The sequence below is a fragment of the Squalius cephalus genome, assembly GCF_949319135.1.
Source record: "Squalius cephalus genome assembly, chromosome: 9".
NCBI classification, from domain to species: domain Eukaryota; kingdom Metazoa; phylum Chordata; class Actinopteri; order Cypriniformes; family Leuciscidae; genus Squalius; species Squalius cephalus.
The window spans coordinates 18,023,992-18,051,210 of NC_137130.1; the positions used below are offsets into that span (position 1 = coordinate 18,023,992).

General features: G+C 39.8%; 1 protein-coding gene across 4 annotated transcripts in view; it reads right to left on the minus strand.

Annotated features, from left to right (window-relative positions):
• The window catches only part of zeb2a (zinc finger E-box binding homeobox 2a), a 48,421-nt gene extending 32,931 nt beyond the window's left edge, over positions 1–15,490 (minus strand). The window contains exons 1-2 of one of the 4 annotated variants that reach the window (XM_079881048.1): positions 15,266–15,490; positions 13,781–13,911 (exon numbers count right to left, since the gene is read on the minus strand). In XM_079881048.1, the coding sequence (XP_079737174.1) occupies positions 13,781–13,904 (124 nt within the window). In that variant the 5' untranslated portion in view covers positions 13,905–13,911; positions 15,266–15,490. Of the gene's footprint in view, positions 1–13,780; positions 14,174–15,265 lie in introns of those variants that run through there. The other 3 variants (XM_079881046.1, XM_079881049.1, XM_079881047.1) reach the window with 3 other exon arrangements.
• Positions 15,491–27,219: the final 11,729 nt, after the last annotated feature.

A 27,219-nucleotide genomic window follows, 5' to 3' on the forward strand; every position in this document is an offset into this window, starting at 1 on the left:
TATTATATTATATTATATTATATTATATTATATTATATTATTTATATTACCCAAGGAAAGATAAAATTTATATTGAAAAAGAGCTGGAAAAAAAGCACAAACAAATACTACATTACTTAGTATTTGTTTTAATTGTTTTAATTATTTTTTACATAACCGCTCTGAGTTCTGGGTTATATTTTGCAAATCATTCCCAGTTTTCTTGGGGACACCTTTTCATTGGTTCTCCCATCTTGTTAAGCGAATGCATTTCTCAGCCAGGCAAAAACGAAAAAAAAAGAGAGAAGTATCCTAGAATTTTAGTGGGAAGAACATAGGCCCACCCACATGATGCAGGCTAGGCTGTGCTACACATTAAAGAACAGATTTTGCACAGTTGGAAAACGGGATTTATTCATTTCCCCAGGTGGAAAGAGATATTGTTGCCTCGCTTAAAGGGGCCCTGTGAAACCATGCAGCTTTTATTAGAACGGTTTAATATTAATCATTCTGTTAGCTGCTGTGAAAAGCAACTTTAGGTTTCATAGTGTCACGTCCCTTATATACAACAGCACAAATATTTCCACAGATCTCCTCAGACAGAGAGAAAAGCTGTTTTTCTACACTCGTAACCAAAAGCTAAAGGACTAAGACTAAGACAAGAAATGCTCACAGTGTGTCTGGTAGACACTCAAAGTTTGTTTGTTTAGAGTGTTATTTATTTATATATGTTTGAGAAAGCTTCTATTGGACTCAAACCATGAGCAGTGATTAAAATTTGTATTCGAATCAAGAAACGAATGGTTTCCTGAAGTCCAGTTGTTGCATTGCCAACCCAGAAGTATGGTAAACGTGTTGCTAGTTAAGATCTAATAATAACAACACAGCTCCACACAAGCAAAGATAGTCATCACGTATGAACAGCTGGACGTGCAATAAGCACAGTGAGGCTGCTTATCAGGAATGAGTCAAATACTTAGCAAACCATATTGCAATTGTGACTTTGTTACTGAGCAGCAGAGGAAGTATAATAAAGAGGAAGTCTAAAGCTTTCTTCAGGGCGTCTTTAACCAGCAGACAACGCAGAACATCGTCTTTTAGCTTGTGTGAAATGTGTGTTTTTATGAAGATGTTCTTACCTATGTTGATTAATAGATGCAGCACCAGGTGAGACAGAGAAGAGAAAGAGAGAATTAGTGCATACAATTAAAATAATGACCAAACACATAAAATGAATTGTTATGTGTTTATGCATATTCACCATATATTATATTAATTATATTATATTTTAAACTCTTATTTTTGCCATTATAAAATGCTTGATATTTTATTCTATGGGATAACCATATTCAAGGCTATACAACATATCACTTCTTTTGATCTTAGGTTCACATATATATTTTCTCCCTCTTTCACATGATGTGAAAACATTTCCCGACAGTTTTGGCTCTTGCTTTAGGGAGTGTTCGAAAAATAATTACTTTTCCTTCAATTGGTTTGAATAGTAACTGTAGACATAACCAGATCTTAATGAATGACCTTCTGGTCTAGTGAACGTATGCACATCTAACATGTTAATTACTGTCTGGTATTGCTTGAATCAATTTGCATTTAACCTAGATTTCCAGTTGACAGGGATTACACCATGTGATTAGTGTGGTCAATATGAACTAATACAGACTACCTTTACAAACGCTACAGACTTCTGCCTTTAGCATATTCATTGGATTTATAGTTTTGTTTTATTTTGAGAAGTTTCCTGCATCTACTTTATAGAAAGAGAAAAAAAATAGTAAAGAAAATACAACAATTGTAACTTAATTGGTCAAGACTTCAAAGTCTAATGCTTTAACAGTGTAAAAAGATAAAAATGAAACTGGAAAATATTCTTTATTGATAACATCTATCATATGGAGTATATAATTACTAAACTGTTAATCCGTGGTTAATATGCCTTCCCTCAAGCTGTTCATAACAAACCAGGCATTACACACAACACTATGGTCTCACTAATTCCCATGTCTCAGACATGCAAACAAAAGACCCCCTTAGACAAGAGGTATGACCCCCACCCTGGCCTAGTGGGTCACCTATTTGTGCCTCCCCGTCTTCTTTCCCACGCCAACCTCATACTCATTAGGGCCCTGCATAAGGAAGAGTGTCTGCTGGGGCATTAGTTTCAGGTGAACTGGTTGACATGGTGCCCCAGAAGGATTCCCACTCCTTCCACCCTTCCCGTCCTGTCTCCTGTCTCACCCCACTTTGTTTATTTGTTTGTTTGCTTCTCCCTGCGTACTTGGTTGCCAGACAGAGATAACTGGTCCCCTCCATTTCAGCAGCGACTGCCATAAACAAACGACTCATCATGTATAGTAACATACACACACACACTTATGACAACCTTAGCAGAAAATATGTCTACTTTTACGTGGTCTTAGGAAGCCAAGCAAATGTAAAGTGTGTCATCTTAAAGGCCACTGATATCTCATCCAGTTCGCTTTAGTTAATTTCAGATGAGCCCTGGTTCAAATCAATGCAACAGGAAGTTCCCCACGCACTGTAACGGCTCATGTCAGAGTGCCTAATTTAGGACACAGTTGAATCTCCACCCTTGCAAAAGTGTTTTGGAGAAGACGTCAGCAGACCTTCTCATTCTTCACAGAGAGGTGCAGTTATCACATAACCTGTGGAAAAGGGTGGGCGCCATCCCGGTTCTTTAATTAAAAGGGAGAGACTGTAAGCAAACTCATCCTTTTAAATGTTTACAGATGGCCATGTGTCAACAGCTCGCTGCTGATTGCCGTCAGTAGAGTAGCAACAGACAGCTGGAGCATACTGCTCCTCTCAAACATTCGACTATAGTTATCTCATGTGGTATGACTGTTTTATGCCACTTCCTATGTTGAGAAACATTCGGAGTAACTATTTCAAACATAAAGCTGCAACTTTTGACCAAACAAGCATCTTTCCAGCAAATATTTGTAACCGAGCAGCTACAAAAACATATGCTTCATTCTCACCTTATACTATTATATGTTAGTCAACTCACAATCACAATAAGAAAGCCAGTTAAAAGACATTCACCCTGCAGTCATGGGAAATAAGTGTAGGACTGGCCTGGGAACTGTTTATTTGACGCAAGCGTGCTGTTGACAGTATGCTTAGCTGAAAGAAAAGAAAACTAAGGTAAAAAGCAACAACAAGTGAACAAGGGTAAATAGCTTGTGCAGACAAATTTATAGATAACATTCACGGTCAGTTCGGAGGTTCCTGGAACGTTTTCGGCCAATGGTTTTTGTTGGCACTACTAATGTAAACTACTCTTCCTTGATTCAGATGAAATGGGAAATTATTGGCTGGTCCCAAAGACATCAGCTACCCTTACATGACATGGGATTGAAACTCAAAAATCCATCCAACAGAACTCGGTTCACAGCACCCACCGCAAAAATGCAGGGATGTACTGTGGTGTATTTTTAGGGAGAACATGGAAAATGAAAATGGTAGTGCTCTCTGTGGCTTCTCAGAGCTCTTTGCCTCCAGGGACAGTAACCACCCATTCTAAGGAAAACAACATGTACAAGTACAATGTCTGAAGCAGTGACTCGTCCAACATAAAATGAGCTGGCTTTTCAATAACAAATATCTCAGCAAAAAGCAATTCAGTTCCACCTATTTCCTTTCTATTCTAATGTGCTGTTCTGTCAAGTGAATCATTTTTGAGATTGTGACAAATTGTCTCTCAATGTACTGTTTTAGTCATCTCTCTCATTAGACTGTGATGGGTATATGCCAATGGCCACATACCAATGCAAAGAGAGAAGCCTCACATGGAAAAAATACATATATTCCCCCCTCCTCACATCACTTGTATCATTACACTGGCCCTTGACCCTATTGCATCTGCTCTCTCTAGGGGAGACATACACAAACAGCAAAGGCTGTTTGTCAGAACTGACGCCATAAGTTTCTGTTTGACTGTATCATGTCTGACGAAATAAAATTAACAAATCTCACATTGAGCTCCTGTGTGGTTATTTCAACAGCTCTCTTGGCAAATGAGTCAATCACCGGTCTGAGTAATCTTGTTACCTGTGAAATGCATGCATGCCACTTCTATTGGCACAGAACTACTGAAAAGGAGGCTTAGCTTAGGCAAAACAAACTAGGCGTTCGAAAGAGCCATAACTGTCTTACTGGCTATGATTTTGTTTTGAACGACCTTAAAGGACCTCACGGTCTGAGGAACCTTTCACATTACAGATAAAAGGATGACTAAGCGTCACAGAATGTCTTTTGGTTCTGACTCTGCAGAAAGCACTCTGCAATATGCTAGGTGCTATTGGGAATTAAAGAGCACCTTCTTTTTATCACCCTGATGCTTTACACCACATTTGTGGGGAACCATCCGTCTCACGGGAGCTCACAACATTCTGAAGCACCTTGTCAGATGCCGCCTGACCTAGTCGCTCCACACAGCACCCCAGGGGAGAGAAATAAAAAAGAACGAAACAATGACTGAGGGGTTGTGTGCAGCCAAGAGGAGAAATGAGGGGAGGAGGGGAGGTGACAGCGACAGGGAAAGAGAATGGGAACGCTCCGATGCTAAGCCCACCGCTCTACCATTTCCTCCCCCTCTGCATACACACACACACAGCCAGGCCATTGTACACCCAGGGGGCTTTGCAGATAAATGGCCGCATGTTAACCACATTTGACGTGCTGCACAAAAGGGGACACCGCGGGTCCCATGACGCAACCTGCAACAACTGAAACCCACCGCCCCCCTGCTTCCTCACCTCACCTCCTCCTCCTGCTTTGCCCATCCTAACGGAGAGAAAAAAAGACATGAGGTGCAGCGATTGGGTGAGGCTGGGACGTCAAGTGCAGAGAGAGGCAAGACAATTTGTCGCTAGGCTGTAAAGACTCCTCAGCATTATGCCTGACTGGGCTTTTTGACCCAATGCCATGTCAGAGCAGTGACAGGCCCAAAAACTGAAAAAAGAAGACTTGAAAGTTTGAAAGACTTTTATTTGAAAGACTTTCCTTTCTGTAAATTTCCAAAGAAAAACATAAATGTAATTGTTGGAAATTGAAAATAATAATTATAAATAATAATGTTAATTTGTTTTCTTAACCTAAACAAATCTAAAGTGACATTTCAAAGCTGGTGAAATATAATGTAGCTTAACATGATCACTCGACTTTGATTAATTAAACACTCCATAGGTATGATGAATTTACTGTCATCTAAAAGATTGATGGGACTTTCAGGACCCCTAAGCATCCGATTGAATCGCATTTGTAATGACAGGCCTGCAAACAGGCTGTTACGGAGCGGAAAACTTTACTTTGAGCATTTGCCATGGACCTCTCTTCCTTTGGAGTCCATTCAGGTACAAAAATTGACCTCTGAACACCAGAGCATGGGAGCCAGCCTTCACTTTCACTCCTGCACCCACTCTCACAAGTACAGAGCCAAAAAAAGTATGTTTGGGGGGAGGGGGGAGTGCTCGCTTTGCAGCGCCAGCACTAACCTTTTCAGCCTCGTCACGTCTTTGATGCCTGACGGACTACACAAAAGCACCTGCTCCATCCCCGGAGAGCTTCTTTGGTTCCCCCCGCACCAACCCCTGCTGACCTCACCGGCATTCCATGCCTTTGGGGGGCCCTTCCCATGGCTACCTCTTCCTCAGCTGCCCCCAGACCCTCCCGCAGCCGCCCCCTTCACCCCCCTAATCCCACAGTAAACACGGCAGGGCCGGCCTGTTTGGAGGATGCACGGGACTTCTCACAGAGCTCCAAGGAAAGGTGCACCATGGATAGGACCTCGTTGCGTGGGAATATGGGAGGAGAGGGTACAGCACCTCATTGAGATGCAAAGGGGTCACTGGCAAAGTGAAAACCTCATAAAGTGACAAAGGCCTCTCCAGGTTGATGTGGAGATGGGTAAACTCTTTTTAGTTAATGCAAATGTAGGATTCAATGTGGTGCGATAAAATAATTTAAATCAATGCTGTAGTCTTGGCTGCCATAACAAATGGTGTAGTTTATAACTGGAAAGTTCACAGGTAAAAGTTTGATTGGTCGAATAAGCAATTATTCAGTGTTTCCTCCCACTTTTGTCTTCAGTTTAACAAAACAACATTGTCATGGCTATCCGTGTCCATCTGTCTCAATGTGTGAGATATTAGAGAAAGAAGGAAGAAGGGAAAGAAACATCGAAACATTGTGTGTGTGTGTGTGTGTGTGTGTGTGTGTGTGTGTGTGTGTGTGTGAGAGAGAGAGAGAGAGAGAGAGAGAGAGAGAGAGAGACAGAAAGAGAGAGAGAGAGAGAGAGAGAGAGAGAGAGAGAGAGAGAGAGAGAGAGAGAGAGAGAGTCAATCAACTAGTGAATTGACAGCTCTGAGCTTTTTTTTAGCTGTGTCCTGTTTTTTAATACAACATGGGAAAGGAATTTCCAATACTAGATACATCGTATACAAGTGGAGGACATTGTAAAATGGAGAAAATAAGCTCTGCACTATCAATAAGTAGTCCTCACACATAACATGTAATAACTCTCTGTCTCACGCCTCAAACCTCAACACAAGTATCACTATCCTTGCATCCCTGCATGTTTGCACAAAAGCTGGAGTGTGAAGTGAATCAGCAGGCAGTGCCACCCTCGCATTACAAATGGCTTGATTGGTCCTTCCCCTTTTCCATTTCCTGTGTACCTTCCCAAAGCATCATGTGACCTCTACAACATCTCTAACACTCCCCTCCCCTCTCCTCCAATCGCTACCCGCCATACCCAGCCAGCGCTGCTAGACAGCGCACTAATTGCAGACATGCCAGGCTACCACCATAATAAAGCTGGGAGTTGCTTTGAGGGGGGGTGGCATGGCTTGCTCATTTGCGAGGATGGCTGAGGAAGGTGCCACACATGAATATTTCATTAGCTTTAATTGCTGAGGAACACTTTCTTTATGGCAGTCTCGCCAAAGAGGCCGCCGCTGGTAATAACGAGGCCTGGCCCATTGTAAAACTTGAAAAGATGATGGCATTAAGACCAGTGATTTTGCCAGCCTGAAAAGGTGGGTTCAGTTGTACCATCTGGATCTGTGGCACACATGGCAATTCAATCCTGCTACTGCCTAGCAATTGGAACACAATTAAGGCCTGACATCATTCAGTTACAGTAGACCCTCAGGGCACCTTGTACATCAATATAAGGAAGTCTAGCATCATTCAGTCAAGCAATTGAACTTTAGCACTTCACAACCAAGGTTAAGTAGAAACAGACCAAACCCTGCTTGTTTTTTTAATTATGAAGAAAAAAAAAAATTCCCACACGCACTATTAAATAAACTTTACTTTAAACACCTTTGAGCAGCTCGGGTTCCCTATTGTGAATAAATGCACCAGTTGAAGAGAGTGAAAGAGCTAGTCCATGCAAGAGTCTCATTTGTAGTAACCAGAGGCTGCTTTGACGGGGCCATCAGATCCAATCCTCCTGAGTGCTAGCGCTTACACTAAGGAAGAGGATCATTTAGCCCAGGAATGTAAAGCACAGGACATCCTCCCTGATAAGGAGCAGGCATGCCTTGCCCGAGGTTGTGGGCCAGGAGTTATCGACTTGAAAGGCAGCAAGTCAGCACTACACTCCTTGGCTTCTGTGAGCGGAGAGTCTCCTCATTACTTTAATTGCTAGACCTGCAAACCTCAAAAAAAGTTATGCCCTGTAATCTCAGATGAGAGCCCTGCTGGTGGACAGTAGGAAAAGCAGTAAAACTGAAAAGGCAGAGCTCGGTGACTGCTTTCAAACCTCACCTCAGATAATGATAAGACACAGCAGATTCGAGGAGTGACGGGGAGTGAGGTGCTACAAACGCAGTCTGTCTGTCAAAGCGGAGGCATAGAAGGAATGCTGTCAGGAGTAATTCCTCAGTAGTGTTCATTTCCTGAGGTAGCAGGTTGACATTTGCTTATGACAGTGCCCACAGCCCCTCTGTCCCAGGCAAGTGCTGGGAATAGCACCACACTTTCACACTGTAGAATCCACATCTGTGTCATAGGAAGATGTCAGAGCCCATTGTCAGTCCTTTTACTTTCACTTTTATGTTGCAAATTGATGACTGAATAAGTATGAGTTTAGATAACAAGGCTGATGTAATTACAGCTATTTGCCCTTCTAACATAGACGTGCATGTTTAGTCTGATCTCAGAGCAGTGCCTGTGACTGTGGGTCAGAATGAAAGAGGCCATTACACTCAAGCTAATCTCTGAGAGCAATCTATTCCAATTACTTAACCACTGTATCACAGGCCAACATCTCCACCCTCATCACAGCAAAGGGAAGATACGCGCTGATAGACTGTGTTTTCCTAGCAGCTCAGTGAGGGGAACCTTCAAACGCAGATTACTGGCAACAAGGCCGCAGCCCATGGACACTGACTCTTTCGGCCTGTAATATAGATCTGGCATTAGGGCGGGAGCATTGTCAACAGAGTGGGCTTTAAGAGGCATTCACCCATACATGGGAGGTCTGGGCCCACAGATGTCATGACACCTTAATCCACCGATCCGTTATTGATTGTTCCATGTGTCTGTGACCTTGCCGGAGGTGTTCCACTAATCAAACGGGACATGTCCATGTGAGTGCGTACGGTGTATGTGTGGGGTTTGTGAGAGAACATCCATATGTGTAGGCAAACATAAGTCGGACTTGAGGGAACAATTAACGGTGATTCCAAACTGTCGAGAAGTAGTGAAAAATAGAGGGGTTAAATGCAAGAAAAATAACTTTTATCAAAAGCTTATCAATTTTGTATGCACGTTATAATCACAACAACACAAACACACAGACATCCCAGTCACGCTCAACCTTAGTTTCATTCATTATCACCGGGACTGTTGTTTCTGCTGCCTGCAGTGACATACCTCATTATTGACCTTGGTAAATCCTCGCTGTTTAGGCTAACGGCAATTCGGCGCCACAAAATGTCACAGCGCTACTCTGCGCTCACTCATGAAGAAAATGTGCACATGGTTAGTTAGGGGGAAGACGCACAATAAACTCTGTCAGTCACCTTGAACGACAAACATACACGTCCACGGCCGAGCACCTTGAACAACAACAGATAACTTGTAAAGTACAGCCTCTGACTATGGAAACATCACACACTATCTTAATCACCATGGCCGACGTGGGTGTTTTTGGCATTCTTAGGCCAACTACCCACACCCAACGTAGCGATGGACTGCATAAAACACGAGCTGTGGTATTTGAAGCTGTATCATCTAGTAGAGAGTGGGAGAGCAAGAGAAAAGAGGAGGGAACAGACTCACTACTGTGAATTGCCCATTCCGGTTAGTCACAAGTGACACAGGACTAACGAAGCCTCCGGTGGTGTTCTCCTGTCCCTCTTAGCGGTGACAGATGTTAGGAGAACAGAGTCAGATAAAGCTCTCTGCACTAGCTTGGAGAAAGAAAAAAACTGGGGGATGGGTTTAATGTAGCTTAACTTGGAATAAAAACACCATAGTTATGCCACGGTTAGACAGTTTCCTGCCACAAAGTATATAGGAATCTAAGCATCTCCTAGCAAATATTCCAAAATATCCCAAGCTTCAGCGGGATTCTTTGAATCGGCATGTACTCAGACCACAATGCACTTTGTGCAGATGCTCCCGAGACAACTCCTCTACCTAGACCCTTCTAATCTCTCCCGTCCAGAGAAGAAGTTTGAGGCACACAATGGGGGCACGTCTCTACACTAATGTATGTTCCCTTGTCTTTGGCAGATAGCAGACTGCTTTAGCTTTAACCAGCCTCCCTGGGCCACCAGCATACAGCTTAATGCGATAATACGGCCGCCCGGTGAAGCATTAGGCCTTCTGCACCCCAGCAAACAAAGGACCCCCTCTTTCCAAGCAGGGTCCGTCCCCTCCCCAGTGTCCATAGGTGTTTGCTGAAGTAAATCGGCCTAAATCCTGCACAGCTTGGCCCAGCTGAAAGGGGAGGGGACTTGAATGAAGGTGTACAGATAATCTCCTTTTCTTACAAACAAAAAAAAAAGTCGAGGGGGGAGGGAGCGAAACAGATAAAATTAAGAATTCATATCACATGGTGCATTTGAGTATTCTTACGTTCCCTCTCTCTCTCGGTATGCCTGTGGATTTGCATTTGTGATCCCTGACCTATTGAGGTACAGGGGGAAAAGCGAATGAAAGGCTAACACAATAATGGATGTCTTGTCTGTCAGTGAAAAGGCACAGGCGTTTGGCCCCTGACTGGATGTTTTGTCTCACTTCGTGCAAGCGATGGACTGCTAGAAAGTGTCGGTCCTGAGAGTGGCATCTGTCCCGCCACCCATACAAATCCATGAATCTCTATAACCAACGTTGTTTCTCTTATCTCTATATCTGGGTCGTTGGCTTATCTTGAATATGGCAGATGTATGGCAACTTTATGGGGGGTATTTTCAAAAGAAACTAGTCAAATAAGTCAGCTAAAACTGAGTGTGTGATTTTGCTACAAAGTGACAACATAAACAACTAACACCTAACGTCTGTAGCAGCACTTTAAAAATGAATTCCACTTAGTCTCAAGCACTTGTGATATTTCTTTTGGGTCCATAAAACAATCTGTTGCTTGCCCCTCCATTCCCCCTGCCCCCAGCTCCCCTCCCGTATACACACGCTAACTTGTTTTCTCTCACTCAATTCTTTCTAACCTTATCAGTGTCTTTCTTTTTTTTTTTTTTTTGTCTCTCTAAGTCCCTCCCTATTCTCGCTCTCTTTAGTCTGCTATTCGGCCGTTAATAGTTCCAGACTGGCATCCAGTAACATTATCTAGCCATTAGTAAGGACCCCGTCCCTCGCTGGGGCAGTTGACTGGCGTGGGCAGCGTAACCAAGGGAGTTTAACAATCGCAAAGAGGCACCAAAGTTATGTCACTCTACCTCTATACCTCTAGCTCGAGATCATAGTTTCCACCTTTTCTCTCCTTACTCGCTCTCACTCTCCCTTTCTCCTTTCTCTCTTGCGCTCTTTTCATCTCTGGCTTTGGGATGCTGAAAGCGAGAGAGTGGCCTGGCGGCAGTGAAAGGGCTGAATTGTGATTAAGAAGGAGGAGAGGAGCTCCTTTTCTTTGTTCTGCCCTCGGGGGTGTTTACTGAGGGGGTGTGTGGTGGAGGAGGGAGTGAGGGAGGGAAAAAATAGAGAGAGAGAAGGAGAGAAAGAGAGAAAGAAGGAAAGGGGGTGGCTGAAACATGGCATAGCAGATATGAAAGGCATTCAGGTCAGCACAGATGATGGTACTACTGGAGAGCTACTTGAGATTGGTGTGTGCATGTGTTTTAGAGAGTGAGACTACTATTTGTATATTTGCAAATAAATAACTGCAAAAAAATTGTTTTAAAGCTGTATTTAGTAGGAAGTGGTTAAAGGAGGGTGAAAGGTATCTGCTGCAGCTGCATTCACAATGGCCCGGTTGTGCGCAATACGTGCCAAAGACAGTACACTAGACACCCTGGTACTGCCGATTATAAGAGCATGCCAATGAGATGCCCCAATGACAAGCCATTGTCTTAGCGCTTTGTCTCGGTGAACCTGCTAGCCTCTTTATGCCACCCGAACAAATATCACACAATGTTCCCTTCATAGAAACAAGTGATTTAATCTGTTAGCTGCAGTGACTCAATACAGTGACTTCTCACAAAGGCTTCTGATCATCTGTATTAGTAGCTCTAGCATCGGTTTCTAAACGGGCCAAAAAACGAGAATGAATCACAAATAAATTTGAAAGTGACAACTGTAGTACACATCATAGACAAATTATGCCTAATAAGTGAAAAAAAACATGAGAGAAATTAAAAACCGACACAGCTGAGCATCACATCAAACTTACAATGATGTGTCATTAAAGAGAAAGCAACACACAACAACAGAACCATGACAATCTATAGAAAGCTGCAACTTTATAGTCTTGCGCCTCTGACAGTTTTGTCAAGCTGGCCCTCACAGCTGGATGTGACGTGCTGTGAAAAAAAGGGGGAGGTTGGGGGTGTGGGAGGGTAAATGACAACCACAACACAACTGCAGCCAGAGAGCGGATCAAGTTTCACATAGGGCCTAATGTGACCTCCCATTGGGCCCTCAAAACAGTGGGGTGGGGCCGCACTGCAAAGAGAAGAGAACCTGAACTACAAACTATAAAAATAAATTTGGATTCATTTTTTAACAAATCTGTCATTTTAATATTCAGTTTCATATTTAAATTGGATAAAATGTGTCTGAGTTAATGAGGCGATAAAGTAAACAATTGAATTTTTACATTCAATAATACATTTTTAACTGATCATTTAAAATAATAATATAATTGTATGTAATTATATGTAGGCTTAAGTGTGTAGCTGTTCAACAGAAAAGTATCCAACTTGTCAATATTATTAATGAGTGTGTATTCTTTCTATTATTTACATATATAATAACGGCAAGTGAAGTCGATTCAACACATTTTATTCAACTCACGTCTCATACAAGACCCGTTTTATAGTCATCGCCGGATATGTATTATTTATCTACTCCTCTACTTATTTTCCTCAAATACATTTTCTGTCATTAAAAAGAAGGGAAAAAGTCAATTTTCCTGAAAGTTAAATAAATGAGTAACTAATGTTTTCCCTGGTAAATGTTTTCAAATAGCCTAGCTGAAAATAATTATACTAATTTCTATCCGAATCACGAGAACTTCAGTCATTTTTGCCCCCATTTGAAAATAGTTTCAACCCATCGACTTTATTCAGTGTTATACACTCCGCGACAGGCTACATTGATTTTAATAAAATCAATAGATCGCATTTAATAAAGTATCGAGGTCAAACATAGCTAACAGGGTCCGAGAATGTATATAAATTCTACTCCCAAAAGAACTAAAGCAATATTTACATTTATTTACATAAAATACAGCTTGATCAGCATAATAAGAAGTGTTTTAAAAAATATTACACTCTGATTCAATTAAATTCAATCTTTTCTTTTTACAAAAAAATATATTTATCTATAAAAGAAGGACGGAACAGCGTGGGTAATAGTCTGAAGGTGTTTGTAGATGTGTTTGTTTTTCTTTGTGTCTAAAATTCTCCTCAGGCCAATAGCCTACACCAGGACTTTTCTTTTTGTTTCATTTCCTTAGGATCCCAACAAAAACAATCGTTTCTTCAATTCACGTCAATGACCCCTTCAACACAAATCCAAAATCATGTGTTTAATAAGTCATAACGGTTGTGACTATTTATAAGTTGAGAAAGTGGCGAAAAGTGTCCCAACACATAACCTGTAACCGTACAGCACTACTTTACTCCTGTACAACTCCACAGAAGACAGAAGTCCATAACAAGTATAAGTGTAAAAGTTTGACAAAACAAATATAACACCCAAAACAACTTTCATACGTATTTTAAATTATTTTAGAGCCGTATTGTGTCCAGCAGAAGACACGCGTGCGCGCACGCACTCACGCACACATAACGGTTTTGTGCTGTGAGATAATAGACGCTCACATCTGAACTCTCCCTCTAACTCCTACTCTATTACAACTTAAACATTTCCACGGCAAGGAAAACAACTTAAATCAGTAGGCTTATAGCTACCTTAAGCACACTGCAAAATAGTTTACACTGTTGTTGAGTTTTCCGCACTCTTCTGTACAGCGCTTCAGTTGACAACGCACAATTTCACCCAAATCCAACTGTGTTTTAAAGACGCGAGAACAAGCCCGAGACACGTTTTTCGACATAAGATACTTTCTTACCGTTCTTTCTCCTCGGGTTGGCCTGTTTTCTCCTCTTACACCGGGGACCCTCCGCCATGATCTCCTGCTTCATTGATAAGAATGGGTCAGATGGCAGCAGTCCGCATGGGCTCCGCTCCTTCATCCAAGATCTAGCAACCAACACACACACGGCAACAATTGGACTCTCAGGGCAGGAAGGAGGATGTGTGTCGCTCACAGGAGAGCAAATGATATTTTGGGGGTAGAGTGACTGAGATGTCCGAATGAAGTTATCCAGGAGGGTTTGTTTAGAGGGACCGTGAGCGTCCTGCGCGTCGTCTGATCTTTTGAAGTGTGTGTGTGTGTGTGTGTGATCGGACAGCAGCGCGTGAGTGCGCGAATGAAGGGGGACGGACACACCGACACCTTCAAGTCACCATAAAGCATGTGCTGTGCGTATAGAGCATATCATAGAATGAAAAGCGATTAAAGTTTCCGGCAACTTGTGTTAGCGGACATGGCTTTATGTAGTTTTTTTTTTTTTTTTTCTTCTTCACTTTTCACTTCTTTTGCTTTAAGTTGTTATAAGCATCGGTTCTGGTGGGCTACTTTCTTTGTGAGTCTGATGGATGTAAATATTGGCTTCATAATTTCTCCACTGCCTGACTTATACTGATTGACCGAATTTAATTAAGCATAATTACTTTTCCTCGGAAATGACAGGATATTCCCGTTATGTTATAAAGTAGCATACCGTGCTGATTAAAAAGGTTTGCATATAGTTCCCTTTCTTTCTCTCTCTCTCTCTTTTTTTTTTTTTTTTTTTTTTTTTTTTTGAAAATATGGAAAGGGTCAAAAACATTACGTGTTGCATTTGAGTAAACTCTTCTAATTATTGCTTAGAATAAATCTTACATTACATGTCAGTTTATCACAATGTAAAATGTAAAATGAAATGTGCAGTATTGTGATGGCGAATGCTTAAAATAACACACGGAATCAAAGCTTGATAAACAAACAAATAAACACGGCACATTACCCTCTCATCACAGTTTATCTCATTCTCATCACAGTCGTCTTGGACAATTCGTGGATACATATGACAAAATTGAATTTTTTTTTTTTTTTTTTTTTTTTTTTTTAGCTTATTTATGGAATTTAATGTTTAAGTATTTAAACTAAAACTATAAGTCATGTGCCTAAAATCGAAAATAAGACTGAAATGAGATGCGGATGAAAAAAAAAGTGTTGTGTTGTTTTCTAAAGGGAAAGCATCCGTTTATGAGAGCCGCGTAAACATGCACTGATAAATTTAACGAGCGACATCATCACCATCATCCCTGCGTGAAGCTGCCGGTGTGTCAGCATCCGTGAGGCGCGCGCACCTTTCTCACCTTCTCACCTGAGCCGACTGAAGCCAAGTTGATTGAAATCTCATATTCGGGAGGGGGTTAAAAAAAGTAAAACAGGCTGTATAAAAAGCATCCACAAGGACTCAAGTACACACGAAACAGGCTCACCTACCCGATTCTATATGAAAAATCCCCCAAAGAGCCGGTTAGAGGGGAGGAAAACGCCACAGAGATGTTTGGAGCGCTGAGGAGGACTATAATGAGGGACCGTTATTCCTGATGGACAGGTTTGGACTGATCTCTGTGAGCCACAACACGGAACAAACCTGAGGACGCACTGACGTGTTCCGCCTCTTCAGATGACATTTCTGCGCTCTCTCTTTTACTTTTGCGCTCCGAGACTCTGACACACACGCCACCTATCTTTACAGGGCGGGATAGATGGAGAAACACTGAAGTCGTCTGATGAATCAGATCAGGTGCTCGCGTCTATCGCTCTGCAACACACAGGTGTGACTTTGGAAAGGTGAGGCTGTGGACATTATATCCTGTAAGCGGAACAGAGCAAGAATGGTTAGAACTCGAGCATCGACCGCATGATGTTAAGGAAGAGGAGCTGAAAAGATGCACGAGAGGCTGCCGGTGCTGCACTGATCTGACAGGTAGCTCACCTGTGTGTGGTTGTGTGCGCGCGCGCGCGCTCTCTCTCTTTCAGGCATTTCATTGTTAGGCTATTTATTGTCTTGCGCAGGGATGAATGCTGCATTTGCAATTTTCACGCGTATGTTTTATATGTGATTCACTGTGTAATTTACGGGCTGCTTATGGGCTCCAGGGTGAACAATACAATTAAAAGTGATAGTTTAGTGACTCTGTTGCATATTTCAAGCCAGACCTGATGAATTCGTTGCAGCAGGCGACCAAGAATAATTTATTTCCACCAAAATCTAAGCTATCATAACTATATATTTTTTCAAACGTTTTTCCTCCTTTCCTCAGCCTTTTTTTACCCCTCAGTCTTTCATTTTAATACAGCACTCCGTGATATATTAAAGGCACTGTGATTGGTACAGTGTGAAGAAATTTACCCTCCCTAAATTCATGCATTTTTTTTTTTTTTTGTTTTTGTAGGGATTATTAATTGACCAATAAAATGCCAGTGCTGTTTGATGTACTCATTAAAGACCAATTGGATTTCACTGGAGGCGTTTATATTAATCGATGCATTTTATTTAGACATTGCTTGAGCATTGAGATCTTACACGGAAATCCCTCGTTGCTCATGATGCATACAATAATAATAATAATACATGTACTATATTAATAGTATTACTATATAATTATTAATTATTGCAATTGCTGTTATTGTAATGTGAAATACTACTTTTTTCATAAAACATGGGAACGCTACACGCTGCTTTTACTCTTTTTCCCTCTTCATCCATTATTTTTATGAATGTGTGTTGGTGCCTCTGCGGAGTGTGGCGTGAAATTGGATCATAGTCGAGAGAATAAAACCCTAACCTAGAAATTTATTTGTGTCGATTATTTCTTTGTATTCTGAGACACTATGACCTATTTTCTGGAGAAGTAAACGAAAGAATCGAGTGCAACAAGGACGGTGCTCAGTTAACCGTTCTGTGTGTGCTGTTGTGTCAATTGGCAGCAGAAGTTCTGCTGTATTACTCATTCACTTTGACTAGAATCAGCTCCCCTCGCGAGATTTCTCACTAATACATTCCGAGGATAAAACGGCATATATTCAATTCCTGATTCTTCAACTGCCATTCGCAATGATAGAAACCAATGTGACCTCATATTCTTACGTTTCACCCACATACTTCTGTTCCCAAATGATCCCTTTGTCTCATTTATATCAAGATTCCTCTGCTTTGCCCTGAATTTAGTTTTGTTAAATTGTTAAGATTTAATTATTACTACTACTTAAACGTTTGTTTTGGAATCACTAAAAAAAGTGGGTAGTTAAAAATAAATTAATAATAAAACAAGAACAATATCTGTCAACTATTGGTCAAGTGTGAAATGGTTGAAAACAGAATAACATTAACCGTTGATGAACCAGTGATTGTTGAGAACAAATCAAACTACCAGAGCATTTACAGAGAGCAAAATTGTTCAACACTTCCTGTTGCATCATCAGTCTGTGGGAGTTTATTGCTTTCAAAAAACATGAGAGCAGAGAATAAAATCTAGCCTTCACTCAGAAGAGTTTGACAGGATATCAGATAGCACTAAGATTTATCTTTCAGTTTGAAAAAAAAAAAAGAAGAAAAGAAATCAAGAAAACAACTGAACAGTTTTTTTCTGTCTTTTCTAGTACTGAAAAACTAGTTAGGCCTTATTATACCACAAAAACCCAGAACTAGATAGCTGATAAAACACCTGTGGGCGCAAGATGGAAAGAGGGAAGTTCTGCCACATCATCTACAGCACCATTATCCCCTCGTAGATGTGAGTGATAAAGTTTAGTCTAGGCATTGTGAGTTTAAAATCAGCAAATTCTTGGAAATATAAAAGAGAACTGAGAGAATGAGTCAACAAAAACCTGAGGAAAGGTTTACCATACTGTGACCATGTGAGCTCCTAGTCACCTCCCCATCAAACCAACACACACACACGCATACTGTTGCCTAAGTATCTTGCAACATTGCAAGAGACACAATCTCTGTATGAACTGCCCACCAGGGTGAGACACTGGAAAAAACAACCTGTTTTTCCCCAAATGATGCATATTGTGGTCTTGTTTGTGTGTACAAACTAACACTACTTCCGTGACACCTATGATGCTGCTCTGTCCCATATTTTCATTGTCACCACTCTCGCTCCATCAAGTTGCACACGTTCCACCCCCCCCCCCCCCCCCCCCCCTCGATGTCTGGGCCGCTCTACGTCTCAGGACAATGGATGTCTGCATGGGGCGAGGGTCTTGCCCAACCTATTGTCAGTTTAGCATGGCGAGGCTTTAGGTGCAGGTCAAACGAGACGGGGGCCATTGATGTGCACGCAGACGGACACAAACATCCCTCCCCTGCGTCCCACAAGCATGACCTAATCCAGCTACAACCTCTGTCAACATAAACACATGACTAATCTGAGTGCATCTATGGCAATAATACCGGTCTAAGTGGAAAAGAGAAGAGTGGGGGAGAGCTATGGCCTAATCCTGAGGGGGGAAAAGTACAGATTAATAATAGACCTTGGAAATATAACACTATTTTAGGGAGGGGAGGTCAGGGCTTGGTTTCACCTAAAATTGAGTGAGTGATATGCAGGGGCATATGGTTGCTCTATCAGCTTACAAAATAAAGGAGGATTAGTGCTTTTGGACGAGGTTCTGTGACGTGATTAAACTCGTATCTTGAAAAAGACTTTGTGTTAAGGGGCTATTAATTGTGTGACAATCTTCACTGTTTGTCAGATGCTTATAAAATATTCTAAAATCAAGTCTTGTGCTACACAACTTCAGTGCTGCACGTCCTTCTTTTCAAATAAAAAGGGAGTGCTTTAAGGTCTACATGGAATTTTGTATTCTGCGATTTGTCGACCTGAACGTAACGAGTCATAACGACTCTTCATTCCGAATCTTACACTGTGTGCAGCATGACTGTGACCTCCTGACCCTCTCTGAAAGACATCAGGACAGCACAGATGGGAGGCACACCTTAGCCCCTGTATGATTCACTTTCGTTCTGATTACTGCTTTAATATGGCGTAACAGCTCTTTTCCTGCCCAGGTTCCTGTTTAGAGGCCTTCCTGTAAATGTCATGTGTTTCCATGAATAAATCAGACTTTATGACTACACAATTGTAGTATTTCTATATACTAGCACTTGAATTGTATACAATCAAAATGTTTGCTATATGTTTTAAAGTAACTAATAAAAAAAGGTAATTGTGAGATGGTTTAAAATAAGTAAAGTCACACTGTGAGAAATACAATCGCAGTAAATAAAGATGCAAACATGTGAAGTCAAATTCCGACATACAAATTCAAAATGTAAATTTATAAAGCTAATTTAGAAAAACAAGGTCACAATTTTGAAATTAAAAGTCACAGTGCAAGATATAAAATCAATAAATAATTGGATCACAAAAAAAGTCACAATTATGAGAATAATGCTGCAATTGTGATATAAAAATTCACAATTACCGAGGCAGAAATGGGCTTCCAATAGTGGCATCAGCTATTTAAGACATGATATCATAAATGTATATTCCCACAACAACCTTCATGTTTCATATAAGTAATACATAACTGATGTAATGTACAGCATCATTCAAATGGCATTATGTCTTTTAGTGCTTGTTATGTTTTTACCCACAGAGCCTGATATTTGGACCCCCCACAGCCAAACGGATTTAGACCCCCCAGCAGGCACAGGAGTATGATGTAGCAGGTTAAGCCAAATGATACATTTTACTCACGTATGCCCTACTACGATCGTTGTAATTCCACCCATCCCCAGCCATCCATCTATCCTATCATCCCTCCATCCTTTTCTCTCTGCCCCTCCTCCTCTAATGCATCTTCAGATTAAGGTAGACCAAATGTCACCACTGGAGATTACCGTACCTAGTAAGCTATTAACATTTATGGCCCATGGAGGGATTAGAATACCTAGCTGGCTATTAGAGCCAGAGGTCCGGCAAGCGAGTCGGTGACTAATGTGAGTGTCACAAGCAAATGCAGCGCAGTCTGGGCTGAAACCCAAACTTCAACACCTGTCAGGAGTCAAGGGTGTTTGCTGTGCCTCCACACACCTGTTGTGGGTCTATCAAATCATGGGGCCCGCGTGATTCGTGCCAGGTGGTGACATTCAGATGCACGTTTACTTGTATACACACACACACACGCACACACTCACATGCACAATCATGAGCTCCCTGAAAGGATGCCTAACATAAGCTGTATCAGTAAATCCCTGCCACAACACACCTACGCTCAATTTTTCTTGGCAGATGATGTCAGTGGAACAAGAGAACACTTTTTTTGAGAATGTAGAAATGATCTAATTAAACCAATTAAAATTTCTTAAAACAATGATTTCAGTCTGTAAAACAAATTGATGATCTTTTAAGTTCTAACAATAAGCAAATGTTCTCGATAAAAGACATTTAATAATAAATAAATGTGGTAACTAAAAAAACTACATGTTATTATGTGGGTAAATGTGTTGTTTCCTGTATTAAAATCAAATGCCGTCAACAATGGAAAATATGACACCTCAAATATGGACAACGCACAAGGTGCAAGTGACAACAACGAGTCAGATACTACAGACCACAAGTTGGGTGGTCTAGACACAAAATACCACAAAGTCTTCCGAGATGCATCAGTGCTGAAGTGTTGTGATCATTCTTGGGGACTCAAAGGCTGACAATGCCGACATAAACCATGGCAGTATTTTAATCAATTTAACTATGAAGACAGAATAACATATATATATATTATTTTTTTCCCCTCCAAACCAAGATGGCCAAGGGTCAGTCAGACATGCCAAGTTGCTCCGGAATATCCACCCATTCCTTCTATCCTAGGAGACTCTTGTAGGTAAAAAAAAATATTGCAGCATCAAGAAATATCTAATGAGTCATATCACAGTCAAATTTTCCAGGTTTTGATTTTAGATTGAGAGAAAACTCTGATTAATCACATGTCCACTGTAGTGGACGTCATGCATCAATTGCTATATTTCAGCTACAATTCATAATTATAATGTGAATATTGTTTTTGAAACTTAAAACTTAAAAACTTAATCTGCAGTGATTTTTTTTTACTGTAAATAAATGTATTTGTATTATTAGAATGTAATTTTCATTGACATAAAAAAAGTCATGTGATTACATAATGTATGACACTTGTAATGCATTACTTTACTTGTTAGATCAAAAAGTAATCGGATTTCATGATGCACGTTATTGTAATGCGTTTTTTTACTCATAACATCAAAAAGTAATCTGATTACGTAATGCATGTTACTTGTAATGCGTTTCTTTACTCAACATCAAAAAGTAATCTGATTATGTAATGTGCGTTATTGTAATGCGTTTCTTTACTCATAACATCAAAAAGTAATCTGATTACGTAATGCATGTTACTTGTAATGCGTTTCTTTACTCTTTACATCAAAAAGTAATCTGATTAGGTAATGCACATTACTTGTAGTTAATTACTTGTTAGATCAAAAAGTAATCTGATTAGGTAATGCATGTTACTTGTAACACATTACTTTACTTGTAACATCAAAAAAGTAATCTGAATGCGTTATGAATGTTACTTGTAATGCATTACCCCCAACACTGATCATTTCAGATGAGACTGAAAAAACGTATCGCTAGGTTTTCTCAGAGGAGGGCTATGATAGAAATGTGCATGTCCATCTTGAACATAAACAGAATTATCAGCTAATAAGGGTAAATCTCCATACTCTGGTGCACTGGAGGAGCATCTGAGTGGTTTCTACAGTTGTACCTTGACAGGCTGTAGAAAATTCTGATGGAATCACGTCCTCATGTTCTGATATCAAAGATACGCGAAGTGCAACTTGTATGAAGTTGTATGAAGCCTTTGCAATATTCTGCATTTATATTTTTTGTATATAGTTTTCACATGATTTTATATAATTGTATTGATTAGTTTGTTAAATTCACATACTTTATCTGTTTGATTATTGTCTTATATTTAATTCAGTATATCTTCAGTTTAAACCATAACCGCATGCTGTCCACTCAAGTGGACATCTGAAGATCTCTTTGAAAAATTTGTAAAAAAATTAAATAAAAATAAATTCTTGCTTTTCATGCCCTAAGAGCAATAAAAACACATAGGAAAAAAATCCTGACTGAGGTTATCATAATTCATGCATGAAAGTTAATTGGTTTGAGTAGGACAAACTTAAATTAAACTAATTAGTTCAGTCAAATAAACTTTTATGAGTATTTTTCTTTTTCTTTCAAGTTCACAGAACTGATATATTTTAAGTAAACTGAACTATTTCATTGTTTTGAGTTTTATGAAATTATTTATTTTAATTTAGACAAACTTAAGTTTAATTGAAACGGCTGGGATGTCTATTTCCCAGCATGCTTTGCCGATGGCACTTGAATGGGAGAGTAAATGCTAAAATTAAGTGTAATATAATGTTTTATTTGTGCAAGATTAATGGTAAGTGTGAGATTTAGTAGTGATTAATGTTTTGTTATGCTAATTTAGAAGAATTTATGTTAATGTTGGTTTTAGGATAGTTACCATCATGGTGACAAGTGGTGCATGCGGCTTGATTTGAGAGCAAATACAATCTTTATATTGTTGTACTCATAAAGCAAGTGCTGTATAACATACTTTTGTTAGCATGATAACATAATAGTATGTTAGCAAACTAGTTTGTTAAAACTATAAGTTAATACTAATGAAAGTATTCACATTGAGATTACATGAAGGTTTTAAGTTAAATGTATGAAATAGTGTACTCTGATTTAAATTGTTCTTAACTTGAAATGTTTAAGTACAAACTTAAAATCTTAAGTTCTGCTTACTTAAACTTTGAATTTCAAAACTTAAAAATTTGAGGCAATCGATTGCCTTAAATTTTTTGAGTTCTGCTAACTTATTCGGGTTTACAGTGTGTGTGTGTGTGTGTGTGTAACAATTATGCAAGTTGATATTCTGATCATATTTTTTTTCCAAGCACATTTTACCAATTCCAAACCACATAAATGTTAATGACTACTATTAATTTTGTATTTAATCATTTGTAAGTGATATATAATTGTTAGGAAAGGCTGTAAGTGAAAAACGCCTTATATTCTTACATTCTTTTACAGTTGAAATGGGCCAAAAAATAGATTTAACTCGCACTAAAAACTAAAAAAAACTAAAAAAAAAAAAATGCTCATGAGAAGGAAGCAATACTAATTCAATACTAGAAATTGCTAAATTAAGGTGTGACCAATGGACAGCAAAACACTCATTGGTTCAGCAGGTTCATACAAAAACAGGCCAAGAAGAAAGACACATGTTAACTAAAAATAATAATAACAATAATAATAAAAATGAAGGTGAAGTATTAGTTGTGAAAACATCAGTAACCCTATATTCTAAAGTGCCACCATTTTCCAGAATGACAACCTAGTCTCAAGAAGTACAAGGTGTCAGGATCTTTTTAAAAGAAAGCCTGCTTAATAATTATGCACACCTGAATAAAAGGCGTTTTTCACTTCTAGCCTTCCTTAACAATTAAATCACTTATAAATTATTAAATACAAAAACATATATAATAGTTATTAAGATTGATGTGGTTTGGAATTGGTAAAATGTGCTTGGAAAAAAAAACATGATCAGAATATCAATTTGCATAATTGTTATGCACACACTGTGTATATATAAAATAAAAGAGAACATCCCAATCAAATGATGGGATTTGTGGAAACTGTGGTTGCTAATTATTGTGACCCAACATTTGCCTCGCATTTCAGGATGAAAAGAGAAATATGTCTTCTAATGTCTTCAATTATTGTGTATACCAGGGATGGGCAACTACGGTCCTGGAGGGCCACTGTCCTACAGAGTTTAGCTCCAACCCTGAAAAAATCACCTGCCTGTAATTTTCTAGTAATCCTGAGGACCTTGATTAGCTTGTTCAGGTGTGTTTGATTAGGGTTGAAGCTAAACTCTGTAGGACAGTGGCCCTCCAGGACTGAAGTTGCCCATCCCTGGTGTATACCGAGCTGCAGCGGACACATTTGTAAACGACTTTACTTGGACCCATTGTGTGATCTGTCTCTTTAATACCGCATGGTTTATATACATGTTGCTGCTGATTGGGCTGACATTTTTGACACACCCACCAAAAAAGAGAAACTTACAGAGAGCCTAAGTCCCTCTCCTTCCGGTGGACCACCATGGGACCTTATTTCGGAAAAATATTGTATGGTAGTCAATGGCGAGAGACAACAAATATTTTGATCTCGTTTGAATTGTGCCCTGAATTGCACATATGATGTTTGTCAATTTAAAGTCAAGAAAGTCGCAGTTTGATGTAAAACTGTTGAGGTATAAGACTGTGAAAATACGTAATTACAAAGACTACAACCCGAAAAGGCGCACATGTTACGTCATACTCATACATACAATGAATGAAGCTAACTTTACTGAAGCTAACGTCTGTAATTTTTTCTATAATCTTACGTTATAATCATAACGTTACGCCGTCATGCCTGAGTGTTTTGTACCAGACTGCACACATACGAGCAACGGATCTTGCTCGTTGTTTCGCTTCCCGGGGTGCGAGACGAGAGATGTAGTTCATTGATTGATTTTCAAATAAAACTAGATGTAACTCTTTTGTTTTATGACAAACTGCGACTTTCTTGACTTTCATAATTATCTTTTAAATTGACAAACATCATATGTGTAATTCAGGGCACAGTTCAGACGGAATAAAAAGATAAGATGTCTCTCGCCATTGACTACTAGGGCTGGGTATTGACACAAATTTCACAATTCGATTCGATTTCGATTCACAAGCTTGCAATTCGATTCGATTTCGATTACGATTCAATTCGATTCAATATCGATTATTTTGGATATCAGGTACAATACATTGCAAATTTTCTCAAGGAAAACAAATCTCTTAACTAATGCTGTAAACCATGGGAGTCAGTTGTAGCCTATAGGCTTCATTAGCCTACTATTATATTGAAGGTAAAAAAAATTAACTGATTTGTATACAAACACTTAAAATACACTTTTATTTATTTTTATAATAATAAAGTTATATGAAATTATATACAATTTTAAATGATGGCTGTCATAAAACACTTTCCAGATTTATTCAAACATGCATTAAATATTGAAGAACATTAAAAATTATAATGAATATATAATGTGGTGCATATATTTAACAAAATGCTCCTCTCTCTAGAATTAACTTTTCAAGCTGACTAACGAGTTTATGGTCACTGGATATGTTTTTTCTGAAGTTAAATGTGACGTTACATGACATTGTTTACTAACGTCTTTGCACGGTTGAAACACTGATTGAGCGATTCCATGAGACATGATACGGACTTCGATAAGTTGTACTCTATCTTTTAACACACTTTCAGAAGCTAATTCATGTTTATTTCGCGCTGTAACTGGTATTATTAAGGCGGAAGAGTTGCTTCCGTTGCTTCTCTTGAGCTGAGCTGCGCCGGAGCGATCTCACGCCACAGCGCCAAAACGGTAATTATGTTTTTGAATTTCGTAAGAAAATGGACGTAATTTGAAATCTGAGACTTTGTTTCATATCAATAATAACAAAGCACAAAGCTTATTGTGATTTATTGGATGGGATGCGCGCAACAATGATACATTCATTCATCAACTGAAAACAGGATGACTAATCGATTCTTGGGATTTAAGAATCGATATTGTTTCGTAAAAATGAGAATCGATTAAAATCGAGAAATCGATTATTTTTTACCCAGCCCTATTGACTACCATACATATTTTTTCCGAAATAAGGTCCCATGAGCCGGAAGCGGCTCTCTATTTCAAACCCGTATTCGTATTTGCACACCGTTTCCAGGAAACATGTCGTTCAACCCGGAAACCGTAGCAAAACTGCGGAAGCGGAGTTCCTGTCAAGCGTCAACGCGTCAGGAAAACATACCCAGGCAAGAGAAAATGGATCAGAGTCTACACAACTTCGCAAACAGATTTGCCAAATATTACATTTGCCGACGTTACAAGACTCGTGGAGGAAAACGTCCGTCCAAAAAAAAAAAAAAAAGGGTACACATTTTTCCACGAGGAATTTGTTCATAAGTATTAAGGTAAGCAGAGAGCGATCAGGCTAACTGTCACTGAACTGTTAACTAGAATTACAAATCATTAGCGTGTCCACTTCGACATAATGTAGGGCAGGGATGGGCAACTTCGGTCCTGGAGAGCCACTGTCCTTCAGAGTTTAGCTTCAACCCTATCAAACACACCTGAACAAGCTAATCAAGGTCCTCAGGATTACTAGAAAATTACAGGCAGGTGATTTGGTCCCTCCAGGACCGAAGTTGCCCATCCCTGATGTAGGCCTATGTATATAGTGCAGGGGTGCCCAATCCTGCTCCTGCCGATGGACTGTCCTGCACAGTTCATCTCCAACCCTAATCAAACACACCTGAAGCAACCAATTAAGGTCTTCAGGATCACTTGAAAATGAAAGGCAGGTGTGTTTGATTAGGGTTGGAGATGAACTGTGCAGGACAGTCGATCGGGAGGAGTAGGATTGGGCGCCCCTGGTATAGTGGATATATCCATATATAGACTACCTTATAGTCATAATAGTCTGCTTTTAATGAAGCATTATGGTATCTGTCTATGGTTGTCCAAGTCCAAGTCTTGTGTGTAGCGACAATAATGTTAGCCGAATGCTATCATCAACAGTTAACATTTTTCTCTGGCAATATCTGTGTTTATGTGCGTGTGTTTGCGTGTCAGTATCAAATGTAGGTTAGTATACGGGCGGGTTTTTGTGAGGGCTAGATGATACCCATCTCAGAGGAAAAATGAGGTGTCTCACAAACTAGAGGTTTGACCACTGAGTGCACAAGTTCCCTGTTCGTATGGTGGCAACCTGCGCTTCTTACTGCCTTGTGCCTTGCCGTAAAGTTTGGTCCTTCATCCCGCCAGATAGCCTGAATCCCTTTCCGTCAAACTTCACCATCAACAGGGAAGGAAAGAAACGACAGATATGGCTACTTTTGGGAATAACAAGAACAGTCCAATACACTACAATAACTTGCTCGTTGCTTGTGCCATTACCTGTTGCCCTGACTGGTGAGGAAGAAGATTACCACGATGATTGCCTATTTCCGGTCACATATAGGGAAGTTGTATGAAAGGTCTATAGACCTTATGTAGCCCCGCCCCTTTTCAGCGCTGCACTCGTTGTCTTTAGACTTCTGGTCTGTATTTTCACAGCGATCTTACGTATTTATGAATGAACGGCTCGTTTTAAAATCTACTGACATTTGTTAAGACATCTGCTTTAAACATTAAAATCCTCATGATAAATTTCGTTAACTTTACATTAAGTAAATCCACTTCAAAAGCTAATTACTCCT